At 35.1% G+C, this 24,389-nt stretch overlaps 1 protein-coding gene across 1 annotated transcript; it reads right to left on the bottom strand.

The window, feature by feature from the left end:
- Positions 1-321: 321 nt before the first annotated feature.
- Positions 322-2,713, bottom strand: LOC132915882 (putative serine protease K12H4.7). Its single transcript, XM_060975646.1, has 8 exons — positions 2,582-2,713; positions 2,312-2,481; positions 2,003-2,238; positions 1,787-1,922; positions 1,403-1,716; positions 1,196-1,328; positions 942-1,111; positions 322-869 (listed from the first exon to the last, which is right to left on the bottom strand). The coding sequence occupies exons 1-8, from the start codon at positions 2,711-2,713 to the stop codon at positions 760-762; spliced, it is 1,401 nt and encodes a 466-aa protein (XP_060831629.1). The 3' UTR covers positions 322-759.
- Positions 2,714-24,389: the final 21,676 nt, after the last annotated feature.

Genomic DNA, 24,389 nt, shown 5'->3' with positions numbered 1-24,389 from the left:
ACAATATTTTATGAAAATCATACGCATACTCGGTTGATCAATATCTGTAATGGGCACCTTGGCCTCGCCTTAAAGGAATCGAACAAACTCATAACGAAACGATATTCGAAGATGGTACCGTTAAGGAAAGGCCGACGCTATACATATCAGAATCAAAATTCATTTAGTTATGGTGCTCATTTTAAGACACTTTGCACTTATTCAAATTCATGTCGGATCTGTTTTTGCAGATTTTAAAACACCTTAATTAATTATTTGTGTTTAGTATTATTTTAACCAGTTGAACATCTTTTCTCATGCTTGTCAAGAATAAAACATATATAATTAATAGATATGTATTTATTCATTGACTGACGTAAGATATTCGTAGTAAGTTTGTACATGTATTTATTTAATACTTCAGTAATCTACAAAAAATTGTAATAGTGCCATTATGGGCAAACTTGTTTAATTGTATCTATACATGCATTCTAGTTGTTTAAACATAAACACAGAATGGTGAACACTCGTGTATCTTCAGTAACTTGTTATGTACGTACATAGTTAGTTTTAGTCTTAGTTATGCACGAATTGTTTCAACTAAAAATATTTATGTATCATAATTGTTTCACAGAAGTTCATAAAGGAAAATACAAATTGTTCAAAAAGTTAATAAGATAAATTTAATTCTTTTAATACATCATTTTTGTTTAAAAAAATAAAAAACTACTTATCATAAAGTAGTTAAATGTAGCACACACAGCGTTAAAAATATCATATTTAATTATGCAGCCATTCATCTATTAAATGTCCAACCTCAACTCTGGCAGCTTTCAACTGAAGTGGATCATTTTTGGAAGGAGGATACATGTTGGCACAATGAGCAGTACCTATGGTCATAATAATAAATAAATTTTTTGTATTACACGAAAAATGAAAAATTTCAATTAATATGTACACACCATCAATATAAATGACAGGTATTTGCGGATTTGCTGATTTTGTAATTCCCAAAACATGCCAAGGATCAATTGATCCATGTACAAATACTACATTTGTAGTCTTTAAATCTAATCCTCCATACAGAATATTTGTTCTATTCACTGCCGAATTCAGCAAATGAATATTGTACCTGTTAGAATACGGAAATGTTATAATTTTATAGCTAATGATTTATCATAATTGAGAAATGTATTTATCGTAATTTTAAATAAACCTTGGGCCAAATATATCAATGCATTGTTGCACAAAGAAATCTACTGGGAAAGTTTCACTAAATAATTTTGGGCGTGCTGTCGAAGTTTGAAAGAATCCAAATTCTGTACACGTTTGGTACGTCCATTGACGTCCTACAAGAAATATATTTTAAAATACAATAAATAAAAATTAAAACAGCAATAGTATAAGTAAAAAAATACATTACCCCCTTCTGCTTCTTCGCTAGCCCATGTTATGTTCCGAAGATTATGAATCATTTTATTATACATATAATCCAAACACTTTTTTTCTGATGCCTGTAATATTTTAGTGCTCAAAATTGCAAGTCTGTCAATAGCAATACCCAATGTTTCGTTCGTTAATATATCGCAGGCACTATCGATAGTTAAATTAGCCATTGCGGAATTATTACGATTGTCTTTATTGTACTGTACAATACCAGCAAAGATGCTTGCTATTGTTTCATACAAATTCGAAATATCATTACGTTTGGTATGTTCGTTGATTGGATCACATAAACTATAAGTAAAAATAATTTTTCAATAATGATATATTTGATTTGTAAATGAAGAATTTTACTTTTACTTACATAAATTTTTTAGCTATTCCTTGTTGACCGATAGGACGATGTAACATTATATGAAATTGTTTGTTTGCTTCTAGTATTGCATTTACACATGCTTCAGAATATTCTTTGAGGGCATTTTCAACAACAACAAAGTATTCTATAAAGTATAATTATTAATATAAAACACTTCTGTTTTAAATAAAATATTTTTTATATTTAAGTGTATCTTATATTTACCCTGAAAATCAATTTCTGCTAATAAAGGACCACTAGCAGAAACAGCCCCGTGTGCTAAATGAGGATATTTATTACGCAACCAAGCAGCTAATGATCCAGCATATGATCCTCCAAATGCAATCCATTTAGTACCAGCTGGTAACTTGTAATTAATATTCATGAATTCTATAAAGTAAGCCAAATCTGCAAGTGCCTGTTGCAATGAAAGATACATTAAATTTTTCACGCCGAGATCCCTGCAGATAACAAAAACGTAACATTATAACTTAAAATGTATCAATTATATATTTTATAAACAATGTTACATACGAAGTAGGATGACTTTGTCCATAAAAGCGGTGTTCCACTTGAAAACATAGCGCCCCAAATTGCTTAGCATATTCGATCCATTGACCTTCTGCCATCCATTTAGCATTTGCTGCAGCTTCACCACTTATCATCAAAAATACTGGACCACCTTTCTTATAGTGCTCTCCAACCTAACCCCAACCTAACGTTTACGAAATATCTCTGAAAAAATAATAAAAAGATTTATATTATAAAATAAAAATTAAGAAATATTTAATATATTCTTATTACCTGTTGCCAAACACGCGCATCAGTTGGATCAAAGTGATCTAGAAACTGTGTAAACCATTCAGCACTTGGAAGTTCATGATCTTCAGATAAAATTGGAGCACCTAGATTACCATATTTGCTTCGACCCCTCATAAAAGTCTACTAGTAAAGAAGACAAACGGGCATTGCTGAAAGAAGAAACAGTTGATATAGATATATCAAATGCCAGTTAAAAGTAGTTCAATTGTTTTATTATCAGAACCTACGCAAAGCAATATTATTCCAAATTTAATGTAATTTTTATATAGGTAATAGTTTGCCAGAAAGAGTGCAGGTCGTACTTTATGAACAAATAATATTTCCTTTGTGCATCAAAATTAAAGATTGTGAGGCTGAACTGAACAAGTGCCTTGTATATATCCTGTTTATTAAACTATGAATTTGATAACTTAGTGTAAAGATATAGAAGGGATTCGGAAATTCAAATAGTTCACTTTATTCAACACACAACAGTTATACACATACAGTGCTGGACAAAAGTATTGGCACAGCAAGATTGTTATGATACAAATGCTTATAACTATTAAACAAATTGATTTAAACAAAAAACTTTTTGACGTATTTATTTATTATCTATCCTAGTTTATTACATAACAAGAGCAACAATATAAATAAAATAATACGCAAAATAATAACAAAAATATATTTTTTGAACATTTTATGGGTGGACAAAAGTATTGGCACAGTAGAATATTTACGCTTATAACTAATTACATAATAAACTTCTAATATTTTGTTGGCAGTCCTTTTCTTTTAAGGACTTCCTTTAATCTTCTGGGCATCGAGTGGACTAATTTTTTAGTGAATTCAGGTACAATATTGCTCCATTCCTGCAGAAGAACTTTCTTCAGTTCAGACTTGCTTGTGATATTATGTTTCCTAATTCTTTTTTCCAATTCGTTCCACACGTGCTCAATGGGATTCATATCGGGACTTTGAGGTGGTGTGTTTAATGTGTGGGCAGTATTATATATTATCCACTGACGAACAATATACGCCATATGTTTAGGATCTCGATCCTGCTGAAAATAGAAATCCCTGGGGAGGTTTAATTTTTGAGTACTTTTCAAAAGATTTTGCTTGAGTATATTTAAATATACATATTTATCCATTATCTCATCAATGAATATAAGTTCTCCTACACCCGATGATGCCATACATCCCCACACCATTAAACCACCACCCCCATGTTTCATGGTGGCTTGCAGATTCAGTTCGTCCATCTCTGTGTTGGGTTTTCGCCATACTAATATTCTGCCGTCAGATTTAAAAATATTAAACTTACTTTCATCTGAAAACATGATCTTTTCCCAAAAATCAGTATCTTTCGTAACAAACTCTTTCGCGAATTCCACTCTTTTCTTTTGGTTTATTTTACTGATGTAGGGCTTTCTTCGTGCTGCACGGGCAGAATAACCGGCATCCTTCAATACCCTACGTACAGTTTTGGTACTTACTTCTTTTTCACACTCAGCTTTTAACATCGAAGCAATTTCAGTCGAATTAGTTTTTGGATCCTTCTTTACAATATTTACGATTTTCCTTTTTTCTCGAATTGTTACCTTAGAAGGGCGACCACTCCTAATTTGATTCTCTAGATTTTCTTCACTTTTAAAGCGTTTTATGACTGAACGCACAGTAAAACGACTTCTGTTTATGATTTGTGCAATTTCGTTGTAAGATTTATTCATCTTATATAAATTTAATATTAAAGAATTAGGAAACATAATATCACAAGCAAGTCTGAACTGAAGAAAGTTCTTCTGCAGGAATGGAGCAATATTGTACCTGAATTCACTAAAAAATTAGTCCACTCGATGCCCAGAAGATTAAAGGAAGTCCTTAAAAGAAAAGGACTGCCAACAAAATATTAGAAGTTTATTATGTAATTAGTTATAAGCGTAAATATTCTACTGTGCCAATACTTTTGTCCACCCATAAAATGTTCAAAAAATATATTTTTGTTATTATTTTGCGTATTATTTTATTTATATTGTTGCTCTTGTTATGTAATAAACTAGGATAGATAATAAATAAATACGTCAAAAAGTTTTTTGTTTAAATCAATTTGTTTAATAGTTATAAGCATTTGTATCATAACAATCTTGCTGTGCCAATACTTTTGTCCAGCACTGTATGTTATACTCTGAAGACCTCGTAAACCTACTCGCACGCTCGCTTGTTGTCAACCGACTCTTCCAGATGCTTCTTAACGACTGCTTATCGGATTTACATGATTCGTCGAATTACTTAATAGAACCTTTAAACCTTATTACTTTATTTACATTCCTCTTAGTTTACATTCATCCATGACCTAAACCTTTCAAATTTCTCCCTACACAGTGCCTTCGTAAAAATATCCGCAGTATTATCGCCTGTACTTACTTTAATTATATTTATCTTGTTTTGTTGTTGAAGAGTGTGCTATATTTCGCGTCCTTTATTTGTTGATAATATATACGTTCCAAGCAAGGCGGTTGAATACCCGGCATCTCGCTGTGTCGGGCGACCCACTGCTGGACCATGTCACGCATCTCGATTTCATTATTGTTTCCTACGTCGTCCATTGTCTCTATTTGGAAACAGCTGTGCACCCTCGGATACAAAGTTGAATAAAAGTGGCAGTTAAGCAGTACCAGGATGAAGTCTGCCAATACCTCACTGATGTTAAGGAGTAACACGATCCAGTTATAGCTTACAGAGTCTGTATTCTGTAAAAAGACAATAGTTCGTAGTCATTTATCAATTTATCATTTATCAATTTGTCATTTATCAATTTTGATAAATAACAAGAGATGTAAAAGACATGTAAACTGCGTAAAATTCTCGGAAGAATTAGAAAGAAGATATTAGTGTTAGAGAACAAAGATATATCACGATTATTCTTAAATAGATTGAAAAAGGAGAAAAAGAAGATTCACTGGACAATCATAAACAAAAAAAAATTATAACATACTAGAAGTATATTATAAATGATGGTCTTTGCAATTTGTAATGGCATACGGTACTTTCATTTTATTAATGATTGATGTTACTTTAATTACGAGGTCATTAGCGACAATTACATTTGATTATTTACATTAATCTGGGTTATTAATCACCTTAGACTTTCTATAAATTTTGGCATTTTATGAACCTTTTTCGATTTTAAATATGGTAATTATCTTCAACAAGGAATTTTAGTGCATATTATATTGTAAAATATATATTTACGATTTATAGATATATAATTTTTATTATCACTAGAATATAAAATATGGAATAATTTATTGTAATAATTAATATAGAATAATTTTTATTATATGGTATAATAAAATTATATATTTATTACTCAATATGTTTACGTTTATTATATATTTTTCAACATATAAATAATAAATAGTTTTATTGCACGTACGATTACATTTGTTTATGGAATATGTAATTTAACTAATGTATTAGTATTTAAAAACACATTAGTATAAATGTCTATCTTCATAAAAGATATAACTTGGAAAACACGAGGCTGGCACCCCGCTGGGGGTGGCCACCCACATGCTATATTTATTTTATTTTTTTTTTTTTTTTTATTTACCAATGAGATATAACACTTTACCAAATGTCCTTCAGGACAAATTGTAAAAAAAAACAACATTAAAGAAAAAAAAAAGAAAAAAAAAAGAAAAAAAAATGTTTATCTTGAAACTTTTGTCAATCGATATTCAGCCGAGCTGAATTTGTTTCCTCTCCTATTGTTTCTGCAACCTCACTGCATCGAGTGTCACACGAAAATATGATGTAATTTAATGTACTAACTTGAACTATATAACTATTGTTATATAGTAATATAAACAGCAAGTTTCAATTTTCTTCGTTTGATAAAAGTGTGAGGTTTGATTGATTTTTAAAAATCTTTTGGTAAAAAAAGGTGGGTCATAAAGTTTAATATTATCTCGATGAAAGACAAATGAGGCATAAAGACGTATGAAATATTCGGAATAATTAACGAGGTACGTTACTGTAGAAGAATGGTAAGCTGGTACTTGTTCGATTGAAAAGTAAAGATAAATATACAGGTACAGGGTACCTACTTCGGAAGAACTCTTGTTCTCTTGTCAGGCGGTTGAACGAAACTACTATAGCAAATTTATATTCGTCAAAGTCTATTTACGTTGACCCAACAACGTTACATTTCAGACTCGTTTAACACCAACAACATGAAATTAATTAAACACAAATTATATTTATCTTGTTTTCCTCTAAGCACTCGTGAACGTAGTGGTAATTCATACTTGAGAAATGTATAAAGTGTATCATAATAGTTGTACATAGATATTAATGAGTTGTATATAGAAACAGGGTTGATATTTTAAAATGTTCATTTTGCAACGAGCAACAGTGCAGTCTATCTGTTATTATAGTATTATAATTTTAATTAAAGGGAAAGCGCACATTACATTATAATGCCATATTTATTTTTATTTTATTTTATTTTCTTTTCTTTCTTTTTTTTTTCTCACCAATAAGATATAACACTTTACCAAATGTCATTCAGGACAAATTGTAAAAATACCAAAATAAAAAGAAAAAGAGAAAAAATATATATATATCTACGTATATTTTTTTAGTTTTTTAGTTCTTTTATTAGTTTAGTTTACTACATGCATAGCACATCCCAAAGATTGATTTCGTCTATTATTGTATAATCATTATTTTAAATTAAACATAATAAAACATGTTTTACAAGGTAAACGCAATATCTGTACAACTTGCTACAGTTTTATAATTTCTGTTACGTCGCGTGAAATGGTCCGCGCGACATCCCTTATGGTCAGGCCGCCTAGGCCTACCCATCGTCACAGTGACCCGTATTAGGCCCAAGGAACTCCCATAAACCGCATCTGTTAACCGTTAAGTTACAGTCATACAAACAGCGCCGGTTTATGGAAGGTCCCAAAAGTCCGTTAGTTTATTGCACATCCTCGCTAATTGCGAAGAAAGCAGATGTGCCCTGCGAAACTGCTGGGTTTTCCCCAAGAACAAGGACACCCATGAGCCAAATGTGCAGGAGACTTTCTCCTCATATTGTGTTTATTAACATTGGCCATAACCAATGGGCATCGCGGATCGTTACCCTCACTATTCTACCCAAAAGAGTAAACAGCGAATCCGCGTCCTTAGTTCAGAAGAACACACCCTCACCGAGTTTTCCTCAGTAAGAGCAGTAGAGCAGACAGTCAGACAGGTTCTCGGGCTATAACGCGCTAACACCTAAACCCTCGGGTAAGATCTAAAAATAATTTCTGTAAGTCCCACGTGTTGTTAATGGTGATAAATAAATATATACTAGATAACTGTAGACTACAGTTATTCCAACACAACCACCCCTATTATCGTAACTGAAATCAGGGGATCGCCCTGCTCGCGGTGTCGATTCGTACATCGTAACGGGAATTTACGACTCCCGTTGACGCGTCTCAAAGCGAACGCGTCTCCCCGCGACTGGACGAAAATACAATTTCCTTAAGTTAACTTATGCTGTTTATGATATTGCAAAGAAATAAATCATAATATATTCATTAATTAAACAAAGAAATGCTATTACTTGTAAGAACCTATAGTGACTGGCGAGAAATATCACAATTATAGTTTATATTTGGAATTTATTTCACAACAAATACACAGAGCTACATGATAAACAACCGAAAAAATATATAAATTTACTAACTTTTAAATCTTACTTATTAAATATAATCATATCTATACATCGAGTAACACGACATGTATCTATATATCTATTCTATGTATCTATGTGTAACAACAACAATTGTCTAACAAATTTTCAAAGCGTTGATAATTGAAATGATAAAAACTTTCTACTTTTAATACTAGATCAACCAAATTTAGATACGTTAATGAAAGAAGAATTTTGAAAATCAATTAAGGGATATGATACATAACAATAGATACAATAGAGAACAATTGCAACACGATAGAAATTGATACAGTGTTTAATAATGTTTTAAATACATTTCATTATCGGACATTAATTGTCCCACTGCCGACCTGGTGTGATCAGTATTAACACTAAGTCTTCTGCCTCTGTGCCGTCGATACCATTATACAAGTGTATATGGTACTCTTCTTCTTCGCCGATAGTCGGCATTCTCACTATCGGCCGTCTGGTATGTTGTTGAAATCTCTATTTGGGTCGAATGTAAAATTAAATACCATTATTCATTATTCCTTTAACTATCGTTAAAGAATATAAATGATAATATATGAAATGATATTCTATCTAAATTAATTTTCTTTTAAAGAAATTTTTTCTGTAAATATATGTGTATAATAAGTATATTTCCAAAACTTATATTCATTCCACATATATTTTTGTTTTTATATTTAATTATTTAAAAGATCAAAAAATACTAAATAGTTAACTGATTAACTGAATTGATTTGTAAATGACAATTCTATGTGCCTATTCTTATTCCTTGCAGTAATGAAAATACAACAATTTTGTATGTTATTTTCATTGGTCTGTTTTTAAGAAATAATAAATATAATGGTAGTATGGTAGGATAGGAGAGTTTGTGCCATTACATTATTGGTTTTGAATTTCTTCCGAAGATATAAAGCTTTAAATTGCAAAAATAATAGTAAATTATGCAGAATAAAATTTGATGAAAATTTGATGTATAGTTCTAGAAATTTCGCGATAGCTGGATCAGAGAGCATTGTAGTTTCGAAGAAGATACAAGAAAAATTTTGAAGTGACATATCTCTTAAATGAATTTCACCTCTATTAAATCTGATGGTTTAATTATATGACAATTATTTTCTCAATGAATTCAAATAAATACAATGGCCATGACAAGTATTGACACATACTCTCATTTTTAAATGAAACGTTTAAATGACATACGAGTCGTATGAAATAGCCACAGTAAGTAGGGGATTAACCATTTTCCATGGAATTTCAACAATCTTAAGAACACTCACGTATCAAATCAAGTACAAAAGGAATCTTAAGAAATAGAATTCGCTACGTTTCGCTTTCACAAATATTGAAATCTGCCAAAAAAGATTTCGAAAGAGCAATTAGGAGCGACAAGAACGGTTCAAGAATTTTTTCCGTGGTTACGCATATAATTATATATGGAAAGGGAAACGGCAGAAATCGTAACATTTAGTTTGATACAGATCACATCATATTATTCACTACATAACCTATTGCGCAAAGTACTTTCAAATTAAAAACAAACATTAATCAATGTCGCATATATATCTGCAATAAATTACTCGTCACTAACATTCCCTTAAACATCAACCTCTCTCTGGCCAACCCACTTAACTGTTAGACAAAACAACATCTACATCTTATCAAATGGAATTCAACTAGATCACCTATAAAATAAAATCATCCGCCACTAATATAAAATTCCACTAGATATCAACCTCTCTCTGTCTAATCTACTTCAGTATATTAAATAGGGCGATATCCGTATCTTATTTAATAAGTACAACCACCATCAATAAAATATATTCGCTGCATCTATTCTAAATCATTAACCATTAAAATTGTTGAAATGTACAGACATAATAGACATATAGACAATAGTTGACATGTACAGTGATTCACGAACATGAGTTTGGATCTTATTAAATTTACTTTATAATATAACAGTATTTGAATTTATATTTATTTTTTTAAACTCTTTTTAAACAGTTTCTAGGGGTTCAATTTCGAAAAACGCCCAAACACGTGTTCGTTTATTTCTAGTGGAAAGTTTGTACGTCGAATTTCAGGTTTCTAAACTTAGTGGACATAGAGATACGGTTACCCTGTAAAAAATTAGACCTCTTTTTGCCCCTTTGGGATCTGTAGTTTCCATAAATTATTCTTTACTTCATGTCTACATCATAAAAGAAGTATACTGTGCAAATTTAAGGTACACTGGTTTCTAGGCACACTGGTTTGGACTGTGCGATTGACGAGTAGGTCAATCATTTCTGTAGTATAGAAAAAGGCATAGAATTTATTATTCTTTATCTTTATATTAAAATAGAATTATACTATTAAGCTTTATGGAATCTATATTCGACACAATAGATCTTTATATTAAAATAGATATATATATATCTATATATAAATACATATATATATATATATATATATATATATATATATATATATATATATATATATATATATATGTATACAGTAGCGGACAAAAGTTTAAGACGAAATGGAAGAAATAAATAATTGATTTACTTTCCATAAAAAATATAAATACGGTGTTCTACTTTTGGTATTAACTAATTGTACATTTGTTTGTACACTTAGAAAAAAAATTTCATTTTGATATTTTGCTCAATAGCTAAGTTATAAAAAAGGAACGAAATCTGTATAATATTTCGTCGGTCAAAAGTTTAAGACTATACAAAAAATATTAATTTTTGGTTAAAAAATATACACAATTTTTGTTTAAATTCAATATTTTGTTCAATATCCGTTATTTCTTATCCCTTCGGTACATCTTCTTGGCATAGAATCTATTAATTTTTTATATTAATCTACCGTAATATTATTCCAGGCTGTTTCAATCGTAGAGTAAAGTTCATTTAAATTTTTCGGTTTATAACCTTGTACTGTCTTTTTTATGATGCTTCACAAATTCTCGATTGGGTTAATGTCTGGTGATTGCGACGGCCACGGCAGCACGGTGATATTTTCTTCTTGAAAAAACTGTTTCACAACCCGAGCCGTGTGCTTCGGATCATTATCATTTTGAAAAATAAAATCATCACTCATATTGTTGCGTGCAAAAGGTAACATTGTGTTCTTGAGTATGTCCTTGTATTGAAAACGGTCCATAATTCCATTGATACGACATATCGGACCAGGGCCGCTTCGAGAAAAACACGCCCACACCATAACGTTGCCACCACCATGTTTAAGAGTTTTTAAAACGCACTGTGTTTTCAAACTTTCGCCAATTCGACGTCTAACGTACCGTATCCCGTCAGAACAGACGCGATTGAATTTCGATTCGTCAGAAAACAATACCTTTTGCCAATCTTCACTTGTCCAATGCTTATGAGCTTTAGCAAATGCAAGTCGTCTTTTTCGATTCCTAGAACTCAGCAGTGGTTTCTTTTGGGGTTTTCGTCCTCTTAAGTTAAAGTCTTCTAATCTTCTCCTAACAGTTCTAGCACTAATTTGTGTATCGTTTTCATAGTTTATCTCCGCAGCAATATTATTTGCACTACGAAAACGATCCTTTTCGCTCAATCGATGAATCCGGCGATCCATTTTCGGTGTTGTTTTCCGTGGTCTTCCGTTTTTCGGTTGATCGCAATACATGCCTGTCTTTAAACATTTATACCAAGCTTGTTTACAAGCTGTTTCTGACCTGTTCACTATATTTGCTATTTCGGTGAAGGTTTTACTTTGCTTTCGCAGCCTTACGATTTGTTCCCTTTCGTTTTCAAGTAAATTCTTTGATTTACCCATAGTCTGTTCCTACCTAAATGAATTTTAAGCAATAAAAGGTACACTAAACAATGATTTTGACATTCCAGAATCAAAATGTTCAAAAACTGTACTCGTACTCACGTTTTACACAGATCGTCTTAAACTAATGTCCACTGTTTCCAAGTGCTAGGCGGTAACTAACTGTTGTAACTCCTACATTGTTTGTATTTAACAACTGACTGTCTGAGGTTACGAAGGTCAAACATACAGCTACGTTATTCCAAAGAGACAAACCGAATAGAAGAACAATATGCGTATAAGATGTTTGTAATCCGGTTTACAAATCATCGTCTTAAACTTTTGTCCGCTACTGTATATGAATGCAACTGTATTCTACAGTTGAGAGTGGAATATGTGTAGAAGCATGTGAATGTAGAACACAGCTGCATTCAATGAGCCACCCCGGTTCTACCGGAACCGCACGGGGAGCGACCATTTCGCAGCATCGATTAGTAGAATTGTAGTTACCCCTCTCGCTGACGCGTTCCCCCATGACCGGCTCTCGCCGGGAAAGGTCGTAACAATGTGTTTGGACTAGTTAACTAGTTAACCAGTACATTTGTTTTCTTTTTATCCGTATTTTGTAGTTTCCGTTTTCTTAGTGTAAATGTAATGTGGTTGCATTTACTGGGGTTTTTATTTATTTGTTTTTGATTTGTAGCCATTTTTCTATTTTTGTGATGTGCTCTTGCAGTAATGTGGCTGCTGTTTCTGGATTAATGTACCTGACTAGTACAGCCTTGTCGTCCGCAAATGTCAGTATTTTGCTGTTGGTAGATGTTGGCGTGTCGACCGTGTATAATGTGCATAATATCGAGCCTAAGACGCTTCCTTGCGGTATCCCTGCCTTGATGTTTTTTTAATTCAGAATATACATCTTTTATTTTTACTGTAAAGTTGCTTAGGTATGATTTGAGTGAGCGGTGGATTTGTTGCAGGAAGTGTTTTTTGATTGTTTGTAAGAGCCTTTCATGGAAATCACTAGTGAGATTAGAAGTTAAAGCGCATCACCGAGTTTGCTCAGTTGAGTAAACTTCGCCACGTAGTAAAGTTTAGTCAGTTCAATTTTGACTATATTTTATGTTCAATCAATTTCGTTCGGGAGATTCGATTAGAACGACGTTGCCAACAAGTCGAAATTGGCTGGTTGGCTTCCAGACCACCAAATGAATTTTATGAATAAAAACCTTATAAAGATAACAGTCTGCATTGATTAAATCATCAATACATCGCCATTATAGTTAATTATAAAACTAAGTATAAAATTTAATAAAACTTACTTACCTCAAACATATCATCAATCTCTCTTCGGAACCGATGCTTGTTCTCATAGTTGTGTTCTCTTCTGTTAAATCTTTTTCCACTCTTTTTAACAGATTATCAAAATATTGACATCCGGAAATAATTAAAAACTCTTATTTCATCTCTTCTTGGTTGAGACATGAGAATTCGATACAAACTCATTTGATCTTTTACGATAAGAAATAACCAATTTCCTCTGTTGATTGTCTTTCTACGACGCCGATAATAATATTTAAATTCATTTTTCCTAACTACAAATATCGGAACGAACGAACAAATAAAGGAAGTAATCATACGCGTGACAGTTGAATTTTCAGAAGATACGGCACTGTGCGAAAGCTATTTTCGGTTATTATTAATTCGGCAAAGATTCTGAACCGATCGAAAAACCATATCTGATGTGAACTGACAACCCGATCTGAACTGTCTGTTATACGTACAAAAATTCATCGAATTTCCATTCCTTGCCTGAAGTTAAATAAGATATCGAAGGGTGTTCATTTGAAGCCCGACGATGGGGAGAAGACAGCTGTGAAATCTTTCATCAAAAATAGGCCAGCAGAATTCCGCTGACGGAATAAAAAAAATTTGTTACGCGTCAAAAACGTATCAATGTTAACGACGATTATATTGAAAGTTTGTAGTCAATAAATTATGCTTTTATTCGTCTTCATGATACAGTGTTATTGCATTATTTATTATGTTATACTTTATCTTTTGTTTTCATTTCATTTGAATAATTGTTTTCGTACTCGAGATACAAGCGATCGTGCATTAATTAACTCGCATAATATGTATTATCATTAGTCGTTACAGGTATATTTAACGAACAGTCAATGAAATTTGAATAAAACGTATTAAAGGGTGTTAAATGAAAGGTATCAAACGGATCTTCACGCTGAAGTTATTATAGCAAGGATTCGCTAATGTTGCTAAGAAAAATTACATTTCTATTATTTAAAAGTATATGCCTGTATAAATTATAATAAAACAGTTATTGTATTATATTTTCATAATTATCTGGTAAAAAAAGAGTCTATTTTACGCTACTTTGTAAAATACCAAGGACATGAACTGTTTGAGAAAGCGAGGAAAATGTACGTCGTTATATGATTTAATGAATCGTGTAATTTAAATTGTAAGAATAAAGGTCGAGAGTACGATAGAACAAAGGAGATCACCTTCAATTATGCTCTTCGTTTTATTTTAAAAATCTGTATTGCAAGGTACAATTTGCACTTTCTATTATACTTCATTTTGTTATAGTTAAATAACAGAGAATAGCTTTGACATTATTTGAATATATTATACTACAAAGTTGCTTACACACACCTACATGCTTATCTACTTACGTAAATATATTCATTTACATTTCGAATTCTATTTCGTATTGTTCGAAACCATCGTAGCGTCTTTGTTGTGAACTTCCATTAAATAACGAAATGCTCGAACAAATGTTATTTCGAACTGAATACGAAAGAGAATCGAGGAGAAATATCCAAAATTCGCTAATAAAACTGGTTTCTTTCTTTTAGTGACAGACGATGTTAAAGAAATTCTTACTTCTTAGCTGTCCATCGTTGCTGTTTAGCTGTTTCATTCGTTGAATATAGTATAATCTCATTATTATTTATCGTAGCATTTACGTAGCAAGCTTAGTCAAAAAACGACGGTGAGAAACGAGATACTTTAGAAGTCTATAAAAATTATTATTTATTCCCGAAAAAGGCGAACAATTTTTCAAGGAAGACTCATGAAATTATAAATATTAAAAGTCATCTATAATATATTACTCAATCGGTGCATATATTATTCGTTTAACTTCTTTTTTTACTTTTTTAACTTTCGCTGTAAATTTTCTGAACAACCCATAATTATAATTTTCATAACATTTTTGATCGGACGTAATGTCCATATATTTTGACTTTAAACAATTTATTCGCAGAATTTTAAGATCAAAGTAATCGATTTATCCGTTAGATTTACAGCAAAAGAAAAGAGCTAAAAATAAAATTCCACGGAGATATTAATAGAGGAGTTTCACTTTTAAGCACATTTGGATTAAATCCGGGGATTTAACCGTGTGATTAATAGCATAGATACACCGACAGCGGGACAAATTCCTTTCGTCTCTCGTGTTTGTAAATGAAATTACGGAAGCCAATTTCTTTTAGCCCTGAAATAACAGGAAGTACGAGATCATTTATCTAAATATCGCTAATGTGCCACTTGCTTTACTTAATAGTACAATGCAAATTTAACGGATCGGAATTTAAATAAACCCTTGGGACATTTGTATATACTAGAAGATCAGAATGATCTCATAAACTCACAACGAGTATTCTGTTGCATCAAATATTGTTTTATTACCTTTTTAAATATTAGCCTGTTAACAAGAGTTGGTTGCGTTTTCGTGATAGAAAAATAATTGTCTTATTATGAATTACGAAATACTAAACTCAACGTTTCAAGGAAACAATTGTTCACCCTTTTAAAAGATAATATTAGATCTTATACATACACGAAAGGCAAGTATTGCATTTCAGTTGAAATACATCGAAGTGATTACACAATTTTTGTTATTCCAATTTTTGTATCGTGAAATTAAATTGATTTTAAAAATGAGTTTGATATTGAAAATTAAAATGGTACTTCACTTAATACATCATCAAATATATCAGAATATATGCATATACAGTAGCGGACAAAAGTTTAAGACGATGATTTGTAAACCGGATTACAAACATCTTATACGCATATTGTTCTTCTATTCGGTTTGTCTCTTTGGAATAACGTAGCTGTATGTTTGACCTTCGTAACCTCAGACAGTCAGTTGTTAAATACAAACAATGTAGGAGTTACAACAGTTAGTTACCGCCTAGCACTTGGAAACAGTGGACATTAGTTTAAGACGATCTGTGTAAAACGTGAGTACGAGTACAGTTTTTGAACATTTTGATTCTGGAATGTCAAAATCATTGTTTAGTGTACCTTTTATTGCTTAAAATTCATTTAGGTAGGAACAGACTATGGGTAAATCAAAGAATTTACTTGAAAACGAAAGGGAACAAATCGTAAGGCTGCGAAAGCAAAGTAAAACCTTCACCGAAATAGCAAATATAGTGAACAGGTCAGAAACAGCTTGTAAACAAGCTTGGTATAAATGTTTAAAGACAGGCATGTATTGCGATCAACCGAAAAACGGAAGACCACGGAAAACAACACCGAAAATGGATCGCCGGATTCATCGATTGAGCGAAAAGGATCGTTTTCGTAGTGCAAATAATATTGCTGCGGAGATAAACTATGAAAACGATACACAAATTAGTGCTAGAACTGTTAGGAGAAGATTAGAAGACTTTAACTTAAGAGGACGAAAACCCCAAAAGAAACCACTGCTGAGTTCTAGGAATCGAAAAAGACGACTTGCATTTGCTAAAGCTCATAAGCATTGGACAAGTGAAGATTGGCAAAAGGTATTGTTTTCTGACGAATCGAAATTCAATCGCGTCTGTTCTGACGGGATACGGTACGTTAGACGTCGAATTGGCGAAAGTTTGAAAACACAGTGCGTTTTAAAAACTCTTAAACATGGTGGTGGCAACGTTATGGTGTGGGCGTGTTTTTCTCGAAGCGGCCCTGGTCCGATATGTCGTATCAATGGAATTATGGACCGTTTTCAATACAAGGACATACTCAAGAACACAATGTTACCTTTTGCACGCAACAATATGAGTGATGATTTTATTTTTCAAAATGATAATGATCCGAAGCACACGGCTCGGGTTGTGAAACAGTTTTTTCAAGAAGAAAATATCACCGTGCTGCCGTGGCCGTCGCAATCACCAGACATTAACCCAATCGAGAATTTGTGAAGCATCATAAAAAAGACAGTACAAGGTTATAAACCGAAAAATTTAAATGAACTTTACTCTACGATTGAAACAGCCTGGAATAATATTACGGTAGATTAATATAAAAAATTAATAGATTCTATGCCAAGAAGATGTACCGAAGGGATAAGAAATAACGGATATTGAACAAAATATTGAATTTAAACAAAAATTGTGTATATTTTTTAACCAAAAATTAATATTTTTTGTATAGTCTTAAACTTTTGACCGACGAAATATTATACAGATTTCGTTCCTTTTTTATAACTTAGCTATTGAGCAAAATATCAAAATGAAATTTTTTTTCTAAGTGTACAAACAAATGTACAATTAGTTAATACCAAAAGTAGAACACCGTATTTATATTTTTTATGGAAAGTAAATCAATTATTTATTTCTTCCATTTCGTCTTAAACTTTTGTCCGCTACTGTAAATTACGGCCCAGAATTACGTACTGTTTGAAGTTAGGATTTAATTAAACATCCGGTTTTACACATGGCATAATTCAAGCACAATTTCATAAAAGCAATTCTGTGAATGATCCTACGAAATGTTTATTGATTAGGGCTGCACAAAATTTTACGAGATCATACAAGCTACACAAGTGTATTATTTCAATGAGTTATCGAATATTTCGAAAAATTCAAAGAAATTTTATTATTATATATTAAGATCTTTTTTTTTTTTTTATCGTTATACTATTTTTATTCAAAAAAGCATCTACATCTGGTTTATTATTTAATTAATTGCGTTAAAATCGTAGTTTCTCTTTGATGGAACATCATATTTAAATTGGAATACTGTCAAAGGTTTGTGAAAAGGAAGTAAACAATTTCTATCATCAGTTACGTGATATTGCATAACGTTACGTATATCAGTTGCGTAATTTTAATAGAAAGAAATCATAAAAATAACTGTCTATATTCATTTTTATGCCATTTAAGAGGAGTTCAGCCTTTTTATAAATACGTACCATCAAAAAGAAGTATAAAATATAATGTATACAATAGGTAGCAATTTACTACGATCGATACATTCAATCTTCAACCTTACCACATTGCTCCTAGCATAATCGCTCAAAATTAAACTTCCTACAGACCAATATCACTACTCCCCGTGCTCTCCAAAATACTAGAAAAAGTAATATACGCCCGACTAAAACCAATAATAGAGAAGGAAAAACTAATACCAGACCATCAATTTGGATTCAGAAATAAACACTCCACCATAGAACAAATGCACAGGCTTGTCAACGAAATAATACACACAATAGAAAACAAACAATATTGTACAGCCCTATTCATGGACATAGAGAAAGCTTTCGACAAAATAAACCACGAAAGCCTAATACAAACAATCAAGAAACAATTCCCGGAAAAAATATACCAAATAATAAAATCATACATAAGCAACAGAACCTTCACAGTAAAAATCAAGGACGCACACTCCGAAGCAAAAGACATCAAAGCAGGTGTTCCACAAGGAAGCGTCCTAGGACCCATACTATACACATTATACACGGCCAACATTCCAACAACTACCAATAGCAAAATACTGACATTCGCGGACGACACAGCCGTGCTAGTCAGGCACACTAACCCTGTAACAGCAGCCACAATACTACAAGAGCACATCACAAAAATAGAAAAGTGGCTACAGGACAAACAAATCAAAGCTAACCCTGACAAATGCAACCACATTACATTCACATTGAGAAAACAGATAACACCAAACATCTTCCTGAACGGCACGCAAATAACACAAACAAGGCAAGTCAAATACCTTGGACTTCACATAGATACACACTTCACATGGAAACAGCACATCAAATCAATAATAGACAAGATACAGATAGCAAGGAGACAAATGTACTGGCTAACAAGCCGAAAATCCAAACTAAGCACAGAAAACAAACTGAAAATATATAAAATAATCATAAAGCCAATCTGGACATACGGAATTCCACTATGGGGAACAGCAGCAATGAGCCATATAAACAAAATAGAAACAATCCAAGCCAAAATCCTTAGAACAATGGTAAACGCCCCGTGGTACGTTAGAAACGAGGACATAAGGAAAGACCTCGGAATATCAACGGTCAAGGAGGAGATTACCAGATTCGCAACAAGATACAGAACAAGAATAGAAACACACCCGAACCAGCTGGCAGTTGAAACGTGCAACACAACAAACATCGCAAGAAGACTAAAAAGGAAACACCCAATAGACCTCATAAAAGATATAACTTAGAAAAAACGAAGCTGGCACCCCGCTGGGGGTAGCCGCCCACATGCTATATTATTTTTTATTTATATTTTTTTTTTCTTCACCAACAAGATATAACACTTTACCAAATGTCCGCAAGGACAAATTGTAAAATAACCAAAATAAAATAAAAAAAAAAAAAAAAAAAAAAAAAAAAAATTAAACTTATCACATACGTTAACATTCAAAATAAATTTTTCGATAATACAATTTTTATTCATAAATGACTTGTATAGTGTATCGCACAAATTATTCACCCCACTGTCTTTCATATATCAGAAATTTAGAACTGCTGATATATGTACGTATTATTTCTTCAATTATCATAAAGTTCCTTACGAAAATTTTCTTAAAGTGCATCCTTGCATGCTGCAACGAGGCTTAATGTCTTAATAATTGCTTGCGAAAGAAACTATACGTGTTAACCGCAGACTTCCAGCGCAAGAACTACCTAAAATTCGCGATCGATAACACGTCACGCAAGAAACGAATGCTGTCACCGGCAGTGACGAGTGAATGGCTCGTACAGTCGGCCGGCGAACATCTTGATTGAAATTTAAAAAGATCAGCCGACAGAATTCGCGCAATGGAAGTCCGTATCAGGGTGGAGGAACGATCATTAACTTCCCTCAATACAAATTCATGACACTTTTCTCGTTTGTCTTCATCAGGTGTGTATAGTGAAAGTATTTGAATGTTCATTGTTGCGACCGTTCGCGGAGAGACGCGGTCGCGAGGAAACGCGTCAGCGAGAGTCGTAAATTCTCGCTACGATTCGGCTAATCGACGCCGCGAATTGGTCGCTCCCCGCGTTTCGTTTAGGATAACCGGGGTGATTTACTGAATGCAACTTATTCTACGATTGTAGAATATTTGTATCACAATAACACTTACAGGTTATATAAGGTGTCGGTTTAAATAGTATCGGAAGTTACCACTAGAATGTTCGAGTTATATCTTATACAATGTGACTGATTTGGACGCGACCGTACAGAGAATTTTCGACTGCGACTGATCGGTTAGAATGTTAGATTGCGACTTTACGATGCTTCTCAGTGAGTTCGTTGGACTGAGCGATCGTGGTAGACGTGTTGATTGAATTGACGACGAAGACGAACTGACTTGATCGTGACGATGCTGTGTCGGAGGTGAGCTAAGGAAGGGTGTGTCTAACGCACGGCATCATCTGATTTGTTGATGACAGTTTTTGGTTGGAGAAGTGAGGGTAATAGAAATTGTTTCTATTGGTTAGTAAGACTATCGAAGGACTAGGAAGGGTATTAGCCACCCTCGATGGAAAGTTGGGAGTAGGAGGCATCGCACGTGTGAACACTTAGCGTTCACGTGTTTTCCAGACGTTAACCAGAAACCTTAGAAAACGCTTTCGTGGAAAAGTCCTTGTTTGCGATGAAAGACTTTCGCCAGAGTTTTCTGAGATTTATAGTCAGGCTGCGAGTGTTTTCAAGAGTATGCGATAAGGATGTGCGGGCATCTGGCTGCCATCCGTCCGCGATGTGAGGTCCGGCTCAGGTAGAGAGTCGGCCGACGTAACATCCTCCCCCCGTTGAGAGGGTACCGATCAAATGATGTGATTGATTTGAAGAGGTGGATCTCGCATTAGGCCGCGTTGCTGCTGATCAGGTCGGAGTCATCTGGTGTTGATCTGCTCGGTAGTGGTGCCATCCGCATGATGCCAGTTGAAGACCGTTGGATGGGGTATCCCTGTCCAAGAGCGATGACTCTGGATTTTGTGGCGGATGCGATCCTTTTGCTCGTTGACATAAAATGCTTTGCAGTGGTTGATTCCGAGGCTGATGAATGGATGCTGTTCCATTCGGAGAGTCCAGATTATATCTGGAAAAATAACAGAGTTATGATAATTTGACAAGTATGTTGTTTATGTCCTGTTCGGGAGTCGTTGGAGTCTCGACCGTCGTGATCCTTGTGGTTGTACGGAAACTTGCGGTTGTGATTATTGACCCAGGAAGTGTCCTTGGATGATCGTGGACCGTCTCGGTCCTGGAATGTAGTGGACCAGCTTGATCCAAGAGGTAGCGTTGAACGGAATTCCAGTGTTGCTTGATGCTGATTCGTCTGACACGATGCGGGGTTCGGTAGTTGATTGGGAGGCTGGGCTCCCCCCGATGAGCCGCCCGACTCGAGTTCTCCCAGTGATGTTCCTTGGTAGTTAACGAGCGTTGGATGTCGCTGCGTTGGGCGTCGCGGCGTTGGACGTTGTGACTGCGACTTGCCTTGGTATTGGCGGGTGTGTTGGCGTTTTGAGTTTTGTTGAATCTGATTGATTCGATAGTAGTATAAACTAAGTGGCACTTGGATCCAAAAAGCTTGCTGCCGTAGAAATGTTGGCTGGTTCGATGATGGCGTCGTCATCAGGGCGAATTCGATTGTACGGCCGAAGGACCGTTGCGTTGAAGGTGCGTGGCCAGCCTTGGATTTGGGATCGTTGTGATCCTCGGTATTGCCAGGATCTTTGCCGTTGAAGTTCACGATCCATGAAGTGTCGTGATATAGCTCGGTCCCTGAATTATCGTGGAACACCTCGGCCCAGGAGGTGTCGTCATACATTTCACCGTTTTCATCGCGGCAAGTGCGATTGACATGTAGCTGATTTGGAGAAGCTGGAAGGCGATCTACAAATGACTGGGTGGCCGGGCTCCCCCCCGCTGTCCCACCCGTAGCGCGTCTTCTTGATGATATTTGATGGTTGTGCCGGCGTGGCCCCACGATCTATAAAAGACAACATAAGTGACGACTTACCGTCTTTTTGGTTCAACTCCTTCCACCTGATTGGATACAGTGAGTTAGAATGAGCAGTTGCAGACATCTGTAGCCACTCTGCGTTATTGCGTTGATGATTAATCAGTTCTGTATCCTTCTGGAGTTGTCCGTTTGGCATCGTAGTATTGTGGGGTAGAGCGCCCGATGGTTCCGCATAACCCGTGGTATGCCTAAATCTCAGTGTCTGAGGGCAGTGATTAGGCAGGAAATGCGATGATGCGGCCTTACTAGTGAATTCATTAGAGGTAGGCCAGATGAACCATTTTGATTGCTTCAAAGGTTCTTCGTATTCTGATGGTTTGGGCATTGGAGACCGTCCTGGTTTCGTTGGAGCCAAGGTCGACGCCAGATTGAACGTGGTGCACAAAGAGTTGCCCGATGTAGCGATGTAGGCAATAAGGTGGTGATCATTCCGATTCGGATCACTCGCGCGTGTGGACTCTTTCGGCCGTGGCAAAGGCGGAGTCTTTAGGTTATTTTCTGGAGATTGAGTTTCCGGCATGATATTTGTTTCATGTGTTACAAATGCCGTGATGCAGGATAGGTTGTTAGCCGTCGAAGTGATGATCGAGGAGAACCTGTTCCTGGATAAATCGAACGTCGTGGATTCCGGAGAGTTTGTCGTTGATTTCGACTTCGGATAGACCTCGGTGTCATTGACGAAGTTTAACACGTTGTTCTCTACTTTATGAATTGCCGTGATAGGGCATGAGACATTCTGTGACGGATTCGTAGAGATCAATGGCGGAGCCGAATTGTCGTCTGATGAGATTCTCTCTTCTTTGCGATCCCGCCGATCGTGAAGGATTGTCTGATTCAATGCGTCTGGTGGCGTTGAATCAGAGTGTTGTGGTGCTGACGATGCGAACGTGGTTGTCGTCAGGTCGCGTGTCGGTGACGCGGTGCGAGTGTCGTGCGTTGAGTTCCGTGTATCATGCAACGGAATCGTCACTGGATTTGATAAGATATTCTCCATCGGCGGAGTATGACCATAGTTGTCCTGGACGGGATTCAGTTTTTTCCGGTCCGGAGGATCGTGAGAGGTTGTTGTCAATTCACGTGTAGGCGAAGAGTTGCGAATGTTAGAGATTGTCTGATTCAAGGAGTTTGCTAGCGTTGAACCAGATTGTTCCGATAATAATGTCGCGTACTTGGTCGTCGTCGAGTCGCGTGTTGGTGATGAGAGAGAGGCAAGTCGTTTCATTGCCATTGTCTTAGATGATCTGCGTGAAGGCAGTTTTTCGTTGAAGGGGAGTGCGACGATGGATCGCCCTTCGTTGATGCGTTGGACGTGATTTTGAATGTGTTCCTCGTATTGTTGATTCGCCTCTGATGTGGGTTTTGTTCGTGGTTTATCGTCGAGTTCCCCAAGGCGAGTGATGTCCGCTTCGAGATCTGCTGTGGAGGTGTGAAAGACCCTTGCGGTTAATGGGAAGAATGAGCTCCCCCCGTTGACCCTTCCGAATTGTGTTTTCTGCAGGCGTCGGTCGGGGCCTGTTGGTAGCGTATCGTTTGGATGTTTCAAGGTATTTCTCCTTTTGCCAGGGAGTGTCGTCGCGGGTGCCCCGTTGCTGGAAATGGTTCGATTCGTTATCTGAGCGTCGGATCTATGTAGAAGAGTATGATGACGTTGTCTGCATATGCGACAGGATCCGGCGGTACACTGGGAAAGTGTATGTCCTGTCATCAGACAATTGGTACATGCTGATATTTCTTCGGCGGCCCTGAAACGTTCTTCGATGGTTTTCGTTCTAAAGGTTCTACAAGTCCAGATCTTGTGCGGTCCGCTACACATTGGACAAATTGATGACGATCGTGATGTGACAAACGCCTGCCCGCGTGGCTGGCGCGTCGTCCTTGAGGGTTCGCTGATTAGACTCCGATCGTTCAAGAAATTGAGGAATTCCGTGAATGTGGGGAACGGTGTGTGTTGTGTTTTATCTTTCCAGATGAGATCGGTATCCCGGTCTAATCTAAAGGTGCATAGATACA

The sequence above is a fragment of the Bombus pascuorum genome, unplaced genomic scaffold (genome assembly GCF_905332965.1).
Source record: "Bombus pascuorum unplaced genomic scaffold, iyBomPasc1.1, whole genome shotgun sequence".
Classification (NCBI taxonomy): Eukaryota; Metazoa; Arthropoda; class Insecta; order Hymenoptera; family Apidae; genus Bombus; species Bombus pascuorum.
The sequence above is the reverse complement of the archived record's forward strand: the minus strand, read 5'-3'. Positions and strand labels throughout refer to the sequence as shown.

What these genes read in the sequence shown, in the direction of transcription:
- LOC132915882 (XM_060975646.1), bottom strand. Translation starts at nt 2,713, where the DNA reads ATGAGGGGTCGAAGCAAATATGGTAATCTAGGTGCTCCAATTTTATCT. An exon ending in ATGCGCGTGTTTGGCAACAG is followed by an intron (nt 2,482 to 2,581) that starts GTAATAAGAATA and finishes GGTTGGGGTTAG; the next exon opens with GTTGGAGAGCACTATAAGAA. An exon ending in GGACAAAGTCATCCTACTTC is followed by an intron (nt 2,239 to 2,311) that starts GTATGTAACATT and finishes TGTTATCTGCAG; the next exon opens with GGATCTCGGCGTGAAAAATT.